The sequence below is a fragment of the Oncorhynchus masou genome, chromosome 11, assembly GCF_036934945.1.
Source record: "Oncorhynchus masou masou isolate Uvic2021 chromosome 11, UVic_Omas_1.1, whole genome shotgun sequence".
Classification (NCBI taxonomy): Eukaryota; Metazoa; Chordata; class Actinopteri; order Salmoniformes; family Salmonidae; genus Oncorhynchus; species Oncorhynchus masou.
In genome coordinates this window covers 35,008,983-35,023,521 of record NC_088222.1, presented here as the reverse complement: position 1 = coordinate 35,023,521, position 14,539 = coordinate 35,008,983, and the positions used below count along the sequence as shown (strand labels likewise).

At 41.0% G+C, this 14,539-nt stretch overlaps 1 protein-coding gene across 1 annotated transcript; it reads left to right on the top strand.

Moving 5' to 3' along the window:
• Positions 1–2,709: 2,709 nt before the first annotated feature.
• LOC135548587 (ribosomal protein S6 kinase beta-1-like) lies at positions 2,710–14,092 on the top strand. Its single transcript, XM_064978339.1, has 14 exons — positions 2,710–2,924; positions 3,729–3,772; positions 4,196–4,316; positions 4,425–4,493; positions 6,059–6,206; positions 6,821–6,878; positions 7,208–7,399; positions 9,296–9,386; positions 9,535–9,642; positions 9,801–9,863; positions 9,956–10,033; positions 10,156–10,263; positions 10,556–10,668; positions 10,871–14,092. The coding sequence occupies exons 1-14, from the start codon at positions 2,853–2,855 to the stop codon at positions 11,139–11,141; spliced, it is 1,536 nt and encodes a 511-aa protein (XP_064834411.1). The 5' UTR covers positions 2,710–2,852; the 3' UTR covers positions 11,142–14,092.
• Positions 14,093–14,539: the final 447 nt, after the last annotated feature.

The following is a 14,539-nucleotide window of genomic DNA, read 5'->3' as shown; positions in this document are numbered from 1 at the left end:
TCCAGTCCTCTGCCTACCCACGCCATTGCCAGTGTGGCAGAGTGCCTCACCCTTAACCTAACCGCAAAAGCCAGCCAGGTGGCAATGTCAGCAGGATATAGAGTGTGTGTGTGTGTGTGTGTATGTGTGAACTGTGAGCATACAGAAGAGAACAGACACACCCTAGTAATCACCTGGCTGGCACAACCTGTCCTGCTCTGTCCCGTTGTTCAAATCTACTGTTCATCACACCACATTCTATTCACTCCAATTCACAGATTACATAACTGTAATCATTTCATTTTTGTGATGGTTATCCTGTCACTGACTAATACATAACAAAAGAGTGCCCCCTTGCAGTTCATTTTCTTTGGAAAAAGCACCACCATGTTTTCGTGATGATTATTTAAGGGAAGAAACCGACAACATAACCATGTAAGAGACAATAATTAACGCCCAACTTTTTCCCGTTCTCTCTTTACTTCTTTGAAGATATTTTGGAAATTGCCCTTTGCAGTCATTTGCAAGTAAATGTGTTCTCTGTCTTTCAACACATCAAACAACAGCCTAGGCCAAAGAATGCATATCACTCAGGTGTCTCAGTTACACACAGGAATCACTAATGAATAAAACATCTTAATGTGCAAGGCAGAGAGTGTTGTAATTGAAGGTTGTACCCATTATACACTGTGTATATCAAACATTAGGAACAGCTTCCTCTTTTGCCCTCAGAATAGCCTCAGTTCATTGGGGCATGGGACTCTACAAAGCATTTCACAGGGATGCTGGCCCATGTTGACTCCCATGCTTCCCACAGTTGTGTCAAGTTGGCTGGAAGTACTTTTCGTGGGACCTACTACCATACCCCGTTAAAATGCACTTCAATCTTGTGTCTTGCCCGTTTACCCTCTGAATGGCACACATCCATAATCCATGTCTCAATTGTCTCAAGGCTGAAAAAAGATGTTTAACCTGTCTCCTCCCCTTCATCTACATGGATTGAAGTAGGTTTAACAAGTGATATCAATAAGGGATCATAGCTTAGCTTCCTTCATAGCTTTCACCTGTATTCACCTAGTCAGTTTATGTCATGGAAAGAGCAGGTGTTCTTAATGTTTTGTATACTCTGTGTATATATATATATATATATATATATGTATATGTATACACACACACACACATACATACACATACACACATCAAGGACCCCACACACCCCAGCCACAAGCTGAAGCACGAGGACTGATACCAACAGGCTCAGAGACAGTTTCTATCCACAAGCAATCAGACCGCTGAACACTTGAACTGGACTGAACATTTGAACTGGACTGACCACCTGGTCTGAATCGCCCCTCATTAGCACACATGCACTCCCTCATGCACATACCCACAAAGACATAGACACACACATATATTATATACATTCATGCTACACACACATCACAACTTCTACTACCTGAAGACTCTTATTATATTGCTCAATTTATACACTTACCCCATCCCCCTTCCCCTATACACATGTAATTGAACTATTGTCACCTCCATATATTATATATATATGCAACAAAAAAAATTATATTCTACTGCCATTGACTTTATATTTGTCTTTTTATATTTTATTATTTCTTACTGTTGTTTGCATTGTCGAGAAGGAACCTGCAAGTAAGCATTTAGTTGGACTACGTATTCCATGTGTATCCCGCACATACGACTAATAACAAAACGCTCAACTTGTAACACAGGCCCTTTGATCTAGGACCACAGGTTTCACAGAGATAGGGCACTGAGTAGAAGTAAGGTGGGGTTTTGTGTGTGTGTGTGTGTGTGTGTGTGTGTGTGTGTGTGTGTGTGTGTGTGTGTGTGTGTGTGTGTGTGTGTGTGTGTGTGTGTGTGTGTGTGTGTGTGTGTGTGTGTTGAATAAATGCTCCCAGTCATGAGTCATCATCACAGGAATGGTGATGCTATATGAGAAACATCACATCATATAATTCTCACACCACCTCAACTCAAGGTGACTGTGAACATTTATGTGGGTTATTCCACATATTTGGTAAAACCCTATGGGCGTCCCCTGTTGGCACTTACGATCACTGCAAGACTCAGAGGTCCAAATGGGGTGAAACACGAAGAAGGATTGCTTTGTTTTCACTGCCATCTACTGCCAGTAACGGGTATCTGCACACAAACGGTTAGTCTGGTTACAGGTTAGATCACAAAAGACACTAAGATCACAATTAACCAAGTGAGAATACACAAAAGCCTGTGAACGTTTTTTCATAGTGCAATCATACCTGTTGTGGCAAAAAAATATGCCAGGCAGTCCATGGGCCAAATGTTTATATATTTATTAATTCCATTATTTTAGATTGGTGTGTAATGTTGTGAATTGTTAGATACTACTGCACTGTTGTTGCAAGGAACACAAGCATTTCTCTACACCCGCAATAACATCTGCTACATATGTGTATGTGACCAATAACATTTTCTTAGATTTTGACTGACTACAATATCATCATCATAGCTCATTTCTGAGCCATATTACACAAACATCACTTTGAAACTACTAAAGGATAACATACGATCAAATATGACATGTTTAAACGGGCGAAATCATATAAGGAAAAAGTATGGGGCATCATGGACATAGGGCTACTATTGAAGCTACTCAGCTACTATCTCATTTCAGCAGTGCGCGTGCTCAACACTGGGCTTTGTTTTTTAAATAGCGTGTGGCCGGTAGCTCGCGGTACTGCTATTCGCATGGGTTCTATTTACTGTAGCCGGTTATGTCGGTGAGGTGTGTTTCCACGAGGCAGTGGAGAAGTTGATACTTTATTTCGGACTGAGTGAGAGCGAGGGACCAAGCAAACGCAATGGCGGGGGTATTCGACATTGATTTGGATCAGGTGGACGAAAATGTGTCTGATGATGAACTTGGGGATGGGGTAAGTAGCCAGCTACTGTACAATAATTAGCTAGCCACCCAGCAAAATATTACTAGCTAGCTAGTTTCCTTTAGCTTCCGACCTTGACATGAACCAGTTAGCTACTATCGTTAGCTACTAGTGAAGAAGGGAGGCGCAAACTAACTTGTCTGCAGTAAAGAATCTGATGTTAGTCAGAAGCTTAAGACTGTCTTTGTCAATAACTTCAACATATCAGCTGGTTAGCTACTCGTGCGTGGCAAGTCCAAAATAACCCACGCTTACATCCGCTAATAAATAACGAGTTAACTTTGCGATTAACGTTAGTAAGTAAGTAAGAAAGAAGGTAGCTAGCTAATCAATATTATAGTAACTAACTATTATTAGGTAGCTGAACCAAGGGCGGACTTAACGTTGGTGGCAAGCTAAACTAACCAGCTCTATAGGCCTAGCCATCTGTCTTATCAATAAACGATCCATTCTTAGTTGGATTGTCAAAACATAGCTAACGTTAACGGATATAATGTTACGCATTGACAGATTACTATAGCTATGAAACCACTTGACCTCTGATGATCAGATTTCGGCATCGTTGGATGTGGACAAGTGAAACAAGTTGTTCTAGCTACACTTTCGTACATCTTTAATTTTAGAATCGTTTGCTTTTTTTCAGCAGTCTCACAAGACTGTGTGTGTGATGCAGTCAAAAAAGTCCCGTCTGAATAATCACTGGAACAGGTATATTTTTGAAGTTGTTTACTGATGGAGAAAGATCAATCCTGTTGTTAAATTGTTCTCTCTTTTTTTCGTCTTTTTTTTTGCCAGACCCAAATGAGCGAATGCACGGAGCAATGCAGCGGTTTCGAATTGTGGGTATTTACAACATAGGTTCAGCCTGTATATTTTAGCACTAGCTAATGTGGCACACTCACCACAACATCTTTGACAACAGCGTGGATCTTTGACATGCAATTCTGTGTGTTTTATTGTTTGGGCACAGGTGTCAATCTAATTGCCCTAAAGGGATTAATAATCTGTGTAATACATGTTTTGTTAACTACAGAAACACCTTTGACCACTTTTATGATGTTGTATGCTTGATGAACAGATAAAGGACCATGAGTGATTTTAGTCGATAGATTGCTTGTGCAGGCAGGACTGTTTTCCCCTATTGTGTATTCCATCTTTAATCTAACCTTCTGGTTTTGTCATTTTGGGTAGATTCAACTGGCTGAAATTTGACATAAAATTAATTATGTTTTAATGGTTGTCTTTTTAAATGTATTTTAAAGTAACATGGACGACTGTGAAAAGTTTGAAATCTCTGAAGACAGCGTCAACAAAGGAACGGAGCAGATTCGTCCGGAATGCTTTGAATTACTCCGGGTTTTAGGAAAAGGAGGCTATGGAAAGGTGAGCTATCCCTCTTCACCCTATGACTTGTTCAAGTATTCATTCACGTCTTCTCCTTAGAATAGAGAGCATAAATTCATAGTTTGACTTTCCCCCTACCACATTCAGGTTTTTCAAGTTCGTAAGGTGTCGGGTGCCACTTCGGGAAAGATTTTTGCCATGAAGGTCTTGAAGAAGGTGGGCTGTTTGGATTCTCATGACGTTGAGATACTTCTGTTCTGTTCTCTCATTTGCCCCTAAGGAACTGCACACTTAAGGTCTGTGTTATTTATTCTTTTAAGATTTATTCTCTTAAGGATTTCCATTGACATGACGATGAGCCCAGATTGGACACTGACCCAAGTTGTTACAGTAGTGTACTGAATACACAGGTGAATTAATTTAGCCATGCAGTCAGAAAAGAGGCCGCCTAACCTAACCCCATAACAAAAAAACTAAAATGACTTCCCATTAAACCTCAGGTCTGTTTGTTCTCCACAGTTTCTTTCCATCTGCTCTGCATCCTTTCTGAAATTGATGACTGCCCGTCTGGTTTGCATCTTGGCCCCAGAATCCACCAATTTTTCCCAGAAGCCTTAGAGGTTTCGGTAATAATGGTTCTGTTTATAGTTTTTTTTATAAGCCAGTATTTACTGTTGCTACCATGCAGGAGCTAAGAGCTCATAACCAGCCAACCAGCAGCTATCATCACTGCCAAATAAAACACCAGGGTCCCCTCTTTCCCTCACATCTTGGAAGCTCATATGGCTTTTACATACAGGATTTACCCCAGTGTTTGAACGAAAAGGCTAAGACTTTTCTGTTTCCATGAGCCATGGCTCTGGCGGACCTGCTCTCACTTGTGGTCAAAGTAAAGCCCCTGGTACTTTTCAGCTGGCATTTACATAACAATTGGCTAACTGAACTTTAACACCTTCTCACAAAGCAACTGTTTTGATTATGCATAGTTTGTTGGTTCTGCTTTTCACAAGTCCTCAGTGTCAGCCCTAGCTATGGAAACACAATTTCCCTAGTATAGCATAAGGGTGTATATATGCTAGTGTAACACTGTTGAAAAGCAGCAGACTTGCCCCAGCACTGGTGTTTAGCATGGTGAACTTAACCGGCCATGTCAGAACCCAGCACTGTGTGCATGTTGTAAGTGGCTCTGTAGCATGGCAGGCAGCAGAGCCTCACGCTCATAACGGACTGCTCTGCTCTCATACTGTGGCTTCTGGCTCTGCCACTGGGCTCAGGCTTTATCCAACTGAAACAGATCAAGTATTGTTCGCGACAGCTGAAATAGTTTGAATGTTTTGGATTTCTTTGAGCAAAAGATTTGCACGTGTTCTGGACCTGAGGGCAACAATAACGGCATTAATGACATGGCTCAGAGCAGAGGCGTTCCTTTACTTTCTTTCTCTGGGCTGGGGAAAAGGGGAGCGCAGAGAAATAATCGAAACCAGATGGCAAATTAACATTTCCTTCAGGTTTTTGTTATGTTGTCAGACTGTCACAAACCTGTTGTCTGTTACCTACCATAGTGTGTCCTGCTTGACAAAGAATGTACTCTAGTGTTACTTTTCAAATGCATATCATACCTCAGTTTCTATTTTTCTATAATTTTTCATTTGGAGTTAATAACTTGTTACCATACTATTACCAGGTTATTTCCCCTTTATTATCTGCTGTAAATGTAAAGTGCTACCATTGTTATAATGCTGACAGTGCTTGACAATCCACGCCTTGTTTGATGCCTCCAGGCGATGATAGTGCGTAACGCTAAGGACACGGCACACACCAAGGCAGAGAGGAACATCCTGGAGGAGGTGAAGCACCCATTCATAGTGGACCTCATCTATGCCTTCCAGACAGGGGGCAAGCTGTACCTCATCCTGGAGTACCTTTCTGGTGAGCGGCTGGGGCACGGTGTGCACACACACACACACACCTTATTTATATATATATATATACACACACATACGCCCACACACACACATGCATACATACACCCTTGCAACTACGCCTTCCAGACTGGTGGCAAGCTGTAATCTACCTCATTCTGGAGTACCACTCGGGTGAGTGGCTGGGGCACTGTGTGGGCGCACACACATCATACAGACACACAAACCACACAACACAGCGTAACATACACACTATGGCCTAAGTTAAAATAAAGCTGCAATATGTAACTTTTTGGGTGACCTGACCAAATTCACTTAGAAATGTCAGTTATAGATCTGTCATTTGCATCTAAAGCAAATCTAAGAAGCTGTAGATATGTTCTATGTGCACTATATCTATACTTCCCGTTCTTAAGTTTAGTTTTCAGTTTTTTACACCAGCTTCAAACAGCTGAAAATGGTTATGGAAAATAGCACAACGGTTTAGATGGTACAATGATTTTCTACAATATACTTGCTTGTTTTTCACATTAACTGAAATTAAGCAAACTACTAGAATTTTAGCAACCGTGAGCAATTTCTGCATAGTGCATATTTAAATGCTGTATTTATGATTTGCAGGTGGGGAGCTGTTTATGCAATTGGAGAGAGAGGGGATCCTTGTGGAAGACAAAGCATGGTAAGTGATCTGTCATGCTGGAGATATCTATCTATCTGAAATGTGTAGAATAGATATGAGTGTCTGGAACCTGTAGTCCTCACTCAAATGTTGTGTCAACAGATGTGAGATTTGATTACATAGCATAAGGTCAATAGGGGTGTGTTTTGGATCTATTTTTAGAAGCAGACAAATGTTAGAATGTTGGAAGCACAACACTTAGGTTTAGAATGTAGAGGGCAATGAAAGGCGAATCTGAAAGGATACATTTTTCCAAAATGCTATTGATGCTTTACGGATAGATTTCTTTCGTCATACTTCCTGTAACGGTATAGATGTCTGTTCTGCAGCTTCTATCTGGCAGAGATTTCAATGGCTCTGGGACACCTGCATCAGAAAGGCATCATCTACAGAGACCTGAAGCCAGAAAACATCATGCTAAACAACAACGGTCACATCAAGCTCACAGACTTTGGACTGTGTAAAGAATCAATCCACGACGGCACGGTTACTCACACTTTCTGTGGCACCATAGAATACATGTAAGTCACGGTCCTAATCATTAAAACAATGAAAAGTTAATATCAGCCTCCTAGTCTGTTGTAAACTTCTTTATTCACTACTGTACATACTCTTGGTTGGAGAAATTAGTGAGTTTGGTTGCACATTGTATTAGAAGTCGACCGATTAATCGGAATGGCCGATTTAATTGGGGCCGATTTCAAGTTTTCATAACAATCGGTAATCGGCATTTTTGGGCACCGATGGCCGATTTACATTGCACTCAACGAGGAGACTGCGTGGCAGGCTGACTACCTGTTATGCGAGTGCAGCAAGGAGCCAAGGTAAGGTGCTAGCTAGCATTAAACTTATCTTATAAAAAAAAACAATAAATCTTAACATCACTAGTTAACTACACATGGTTGATGATATTACTAGTTTATCTAGCTTGTCCTGCGTTGCATATAATCGATGCGGTGCCTGTTAATTTATCATTGAATCACAGCCTACTTTGCCAAATGGGTGATTTAACAAGCACATTTGCGAAAAAAGCACTGTCGTTGCACCAATGTGTACCTAACCATAAACATCAATACACAAGTATATATTTTTAAACCTGCATATTTAGTTAATATTGCCTGCTAACATGAATTTATTTTAACTAGGGAAATTGTGTCACTTCTCTTGCGTTCTGTGCAACGGAGTTAGGGTTTATGCAGCAGTTTGGGCCGCCTGGCTCGTTGTGAACTGTGTGAAGACCATTTCTTCCTAACAAAGACAGCCAACTTCGCCAAACGGGGGATGATTTAACAAAAGTGCATTTGCGTGGAAAAAAGCACAATCGTTGCACGAATGTACCTAACCATAAACATCAATGCCTTTCTTAAAATCAATACACAGAAGTATATATTTTTAAACCTGCATATTTAGTTAAAAGAAATTCATGTTAGCAGGCCATATTAAACTAGGGAAATTGTGTCACGCAGTCAGGGTATATTCAACAGTTTGGGCCGCCTGGCTTGTTGCAAACTAATTTGTCAGAATTGTACATAATTATGACATACCATTGAAGGTTGTGCAATGTAACAGCAATATTTAGACTTCTGGATGCCACCCGTTAGATAAAATACGGAACGGTTCTGTATTTCACTGAAAAAATAAATGTTTTGTTTTCGAAATGATAGTTTCCGTATTTGACCATATTAATGACCTAAGGCTCGTATTTCTGTGTGTTGTTATAATTAAGTCTATGATTTGATATAGCGGTCTGACTGGGTGGTGGTATGCAGCAGCAGGCTCGTAAGCATTCATTCAAACAGCACTTTCCTGCGTTTGCCAGCAGCTCTTCGCAATGCTTCAAGCGTTGCGCTGTTTATGACTTCAAGCCTATCAACTCCCGAGATTAGGCTGGCAATACTAACGTACCTATGAGAACATCCAATAGTCAAAGGTATATGAAATACAAATGGTATAGAGAGAAATAGTCCTATAATAACTACATCCTAAAACTTCTTACCTGGGAATATTGGAGACTCATGTTAAAGGAACCACCAGCTTTCATTTGTTCTGAGCAAGGAACTTAAACATTAGCTTTTTACATGGCACATATTGCACTTTTACTTTCTTCTCCAACACTTTGATTTTGCACTATTTAAACCAAATTGAACATGTTTCATTATTCATTTGAGACTAAATTGATTTTATTGATGTATTATATTAAGTTAAAATAAGTGTTCATTTTTCATTCAGTATTGTTGTAATTGTCATTATTACAAATAGAAATAGAAATCGGCCAATTTTAATAGGTATCAGATTTTTTTTGGGGTCCTCCAATAATTGGTATCGGTGTTGAAAAATCATAATTGGTCGATCTCTACATTAGGGTTTGGTTGCACAATGGATAGGCCTACCCATTCCTCTCCCCTCTGTCACTCCAGGGCCCCAGAGATCCTGATGAGGAGTGGACACAACCGGGCTGTAGACTGGTGGAGCCTGGGAGCTCTCATGTATGATATGCTGACCGGAGCAGTGAGTACAACTCCCCCAAGAAATACACATAATATAGCCTGCATACAAGACTACATAATCTTTTTACATTTGGAATATTATTTTGATATTTAACCTCGGGGACATTATGGCTATTGTTGTGGAAAATACTTTTTTTGTTACTCAACAGCCACCATTCACTGGTGAAAACCGGAAGAAGACCATTGACAAAATCTTAAAGTGTAAATTGAACTTGCCACCTTACCTCACACAAGAAGCCAGGGACCTTCTCAAAAAGGTAAGCGTTTCACTGTGTTAGATGTTAAACTCTTCCAGTTTTAATAAATTCATTTTTGGGTGGCATTTCAGGTACACTCCATCTTCTAATTGTCAAATGTAACACAAGTCGGGTCAAATGAAAACAAAGGAGCAGACTAACATAACTCTCTGTTCCAGCTGCTAAAACGCAACGCCTCGTTACGGCTGGGGGCGGGCCCAGGAGACGCCTCAGAAATTCAGGTGATACAATCAAAACATGGCACCTGTTGCAGGATTATTACAATGTTGGTGAAGAGGGACACCCTCTAATGTAGCTTTTTTCTCATCTCCAGTCCCACCCATTCTTCAGGCATATTAAATGGGACGAACTTCTCGCTCGCAAAGTGGAGCCTCCATTCAAGCCTGTTCTGGTGAGCCATCATTCCTTATTCATAGAATTTTCATTGTGAAGAAGAACACCTGTGCTTCCCAAGTCCTCCATGACCCACAGAGACTGGAGGTCAACAGGTTTCCTCCTTTCCTTCCATTGTAGCAATCAGCTGATGACGTGAGCCAGTTTGACTCCAAGTTCACCAGCCAGACTCCTGTTGACAGCCCTGACGACTCCACGCTCAGTGAAAGTGCCAATCAAGTCTTCCTGGTAGGCTGCTTACTGTGCTCAGTCATTTGGTTTCGTGTTTGTGGCCATGTGTGTTTTACTGTGTGCATGGCTGCACGCACACGTCTAGGCATAAGCTAGAGTGTTTTTTTTTTTTAACGAGAAATGGGTAATGCATCTTCTTTTTCTTTTCTTTTTTACTGGAAACCGTTGACTGTCTGGCCACATTGCATGGTGTAGTTTAATGAGTGTCATTGCTCATCTCCTCTGCTCTGTGTTGTAATGGACCTTGATGAGCCTGAAAATAATCTTCCCTGTGACCTCCTTCCCACAGGGCTTTACGTATGTAGCCCCTTCTGTGCTTGAAAACGTCAAGGAGAAATTCCCCTTTGAGCAAAAAGTCCGCTCACCAAGAAGGTTTCTGGGAAGCCCAAGAACACCAGTGAGGTAAGTGCTTTTTGTTTTGTCTCATGTTCCTTTAGGTTTGTGTAGAACTTGCATTTTTACATGAAGTTGTCCTGCCCAGCAGTTGTTGAATCCAGTATTATTCTGGTACCACTTCTACTGGGATTTATCCTAACTGTTAAAATGTCACTATTCTAATGGTCTACCTTGCCCCTGTCGGTACTCAAATGTCCTGTTCCCTCAGCCCAGTGAAGTTTGCTGGGGGGGACTGCTGGCCCCGGGCCCCCACCCAAGCTAGAGTCTCATCCCTGCTGTCCCCTGGGGGCTCTGGGTCTGGAGACCAGCCCATGGAGGTTGGTGTGGAGCAGATGGATGTGAGCTCTAAAGCTACTGAGGTGTCTGCCCCCCTGCCCATCAAAAAGCCCTCTGGCAACACCACCACAGGCGGCCCCTTCAAGAAGCAGGCCTACCCCCTGATGTCCAAACGTCCCGAGCACCTCCGGATGAATCTATGACGCTCAGCTCCATCTAGAACTCCTCTTTTCTAATTCCTCCTCCCCCTTTTTTTATTTTATTTTTTATTTTAAAAGCCTTAAAGAAATGACTGACGGAGCGCCGACCTTCGGCACCAATCACCAGCTCCTCCAGATGCACCTTCCATCTCTGCCTCCCTCTCCTATCTTTCCCTTTTTGAGCAGCTTGGGAACCACATGGGGCTTTCTACCCTAGCAGATATAAACAAACTATAGCAGTCCCCTGTTAGGGAGACGAGGGAGAGAACTCCTTCCCACCAATTAGAACTTTAGTCAGACAACGAAAGGTCTTGACTACGTCCTAATGCCCAGTAGGGTGTAGCTGCAGGAAGAGACGAGAGCAGTGCTGCTACCTGATTCTTGTGTGCTCCACTGGGATAGCTTCTCATATGATATACTGGTGCTTTGTACTTTGGGTGGGGACAGACAGTGTACTCATGCAGCAATGATTTTCCTCACCAGGAGTGAGACGTTATTGATTTCTGAAGCCGTGTAATAGACTTTAAGGGTGGAGAGGATTTCCCCCTTAAACGCCTCTGCTTCCTTTTTACAGGATACAGTATAGATGGAGAAAATTACAATGAACACAGAACACAATATTCTCTACAGTTCTCATGCTATAGTATATTGGGCTACATTGTTCCATAAAAAAGATGGAATCCACAAAGCCTTTTTTTCTGCTTTGTCACATCCTGTCAGGATAAATCCTGTGTTCAGTAGGTAGAACCAGTATTGAAACTGAATTAAACAGGAAGGTGCAATCTGAACTCGTCCAATGAGAACAGATTTCCGTGAGCCTTACTGAACATGACCCTAGTGTGGTGTCATTGATGGAGGAGGTGCAGCTAGAAGCAGACAGGAAAACACGGTGTATGCTATTTCAGCTGAATGCAACACCTCCTGCACCATCTGTCTTCTGACTGGATCTCTCGGTAGCGACAACCTTTCTGTCTGTCTCTGCATGTAGTACATCGGATGTAAACTGACTCAAAATGCCTTTTCGAGTGTCACTTACTCAGATGACCCACATGAGTTCATGGTTAAGATGCATGCAGGTTTATTATAATATTGTGGACCTATTCTTTTTGGGAATCCAGGAAATGTGTTATTGTCAGATATAAACCGAGGGCTCGTCTTTTGAATTGAAAGAAGGAAAGCACCAAGGCCAAATTCTCATCACTGCCTTTTGTGTTTAGCTTATCGCCAGGTTACGTTTGTCTAATGCACCTGCCTAGGTGCTTCACGGATTCTTCCCTCGGTCCTTTGAACCCTTGGTGATATCAGTAGGGCTGTACCGCTATGCTGGTTCCATTTGAACTAGTGATTGTTTGAAATGTGTGGTGACTTGAAGATGATGTATGTATGTATGTGGTCTTTAACTGTGCGCCTCTGGAGAAAAGCCATTTGATCCTCTTCCCCAAACATGAAACTTAGTCAAATGAATAATAATCACAAATATAAGGTTCCATCTAGCTGAAGGCAGTGTTCACACAACCAGGAGAATGGTCATACTTAACCAAATGTATCTGTTTACTTCTAAAAAAATGTACTTTTAAAAACTCACTCAATAAGCAAACAGTTGTACTATTCTGTTCAATTTTGAACCAGGCAGTTTATTTGGGTGGTTCTCTAGAAGTGCTCCTGAGTGGCGCAGCCATCTCAGTGCTTGAGGCGTCACTACAGACACCCTGGTTCGAATCCAGGCTGTATCACAACCGGCCATGATTGGGCGGCCCACAATTGGCCCAGCATCATCTGGGTTTGGCTGGTGTAGGCCGTCATTGTAAATAACAATTTGTTCTTACCCGACTTGCCTAGTTAAAGGTAAAAAAAGTAAAAAAGTTTGGGACCTACTCCATGACTGAGTGGCGTGTCCCCCTCTACAAACCTACATCCTGTTCAAAACAATTGGATGGGTCCAAAAAAAGTTTTTTTCTGGGTGAATGTGTATCCTGACAGAGGATTTCCTATTCCAAAACTGCTGAGGTTTATTAAAATAGACATTATCATCACCCCCCCCCCCATGTGTGCTTGTCAATGAAGGAATGGGCCAAGTGCTTTATCTTTAGGTTCCATTGGAGAGGATGTCTGGTCTGCTTCAGAGCAACTTCCATATTGATCATGGCTTAACTTTGAATACATTTTTAACAATCAACAACTTCTATGGTGAATTATTTTTTCCCTTACTGCATCAGTTCCACTATGCAAAAAATGTATTTATTGCATAGTCAATTGTATGTTTGGCGCGCATGGATTTTTTGTAAATGATAACTTTATTTTGTTCCTTTTATTTATTTGTAGATATTCATATGATAACCATATGCACATATCTCTCTTGAGAGACCTCCAAATGCAGCAGTTAATTCTTTATTCCAAACTACAATGTCCTAAATGTTTTAGTATATTTATTGTACTACAATAGAATTATATTGTGCTATGGACATGTTCAGAAAGTAACTTTTTGATAACTTTTACCTGATTCTTTTAATTCTGAACTTGAACTTTAAGATGCCTGTCGAGTGTTGGAAATATGGGGTGTGTGTGTGTGTGTGTGAGAGAGAGATTTTAAAATAATTGCAACTCTGTATGTATTTGTAGATGTGTATGGAATGCTATTGAGACAGGAAGATAATTGGACCATGTTTCTTTCTAGTAGTGTAGTCTCTAAATGATGCTCCTCTAACCTGTTAAATACTAAAATGATCGTAATGATCTGAGTGGGATTCATCTCAAGTGGTTTGTAACTTGAGGGCCTTTGAAAAGTATACAGATGGGAACATACCTTGATTAATCAACTCATTAGAAGACTGCTGCAAACATTTAATCTGAGTCAATATTTCATCCCTGTATTTATTCCATGACCTGGGATGTTGATTTGTAATATCATGTAAGTGGATGGATGAGAACAAAATAAAAGGTGTTGCTGATTTGAAGCCCGTGAGAGTGATTTATAGTGCAACCTGGAATGATTATGCAAAGTTACTGGTCAACTCTCATAACGGTTGCCAGGAATGTCCAGAAGACAATGACTTGAGGTAACAGTAACCACGTTTTTATGCAGGTAAAAGAAAGTCATGCCACATAAAAAAAACAGGACAGCTGTGAATCAAACAGGTAGTTTGTTACAGTTGGACAAAATGCCACAAAAACCGAAAATTCTAAATATTTTTGTGTGTAAAATTAATTATGCGCAACTGATATAGTAACCATATCGAAGTTAACTGCGAGTCGGGATGATACGGTGTATGGTCCTCCCACTATGACTCGGGAAACCATGCAGTTTATTAGGCTACAGATAAATAAAAAAAATGATTAATTTCACAGGATGGTGAAAGTGAACGGCGATCTTGATGGATCTTTTCCAATAAATATCGAGGGTA

Excerpts from the sequence above, each read along its gene's own strand:
- LOC135548587 (XM_064978339.1), top strand. The coding sequence starts at position 2,853 with ATGGCGGGGGTATTCGACATTGATTTGGATCAGGTGGACGAAAATGTG. Across the intron at positions 6,879-7,207 it reads CTTGTGGAAGACAAAGCATG|CTTCTATCTGGCAGAGATTT; the intron begins GTAAGTGATCTG and ends TCTGTTCTGCAG. Across the intron at positions 10,034-10,155 it reads CTCCATTCAAGCCTGTTCTG|CAATCAGCTGATGACGTGAG; the intron begins GTGAGCCATCAT and ends CTTCCATTGTAG.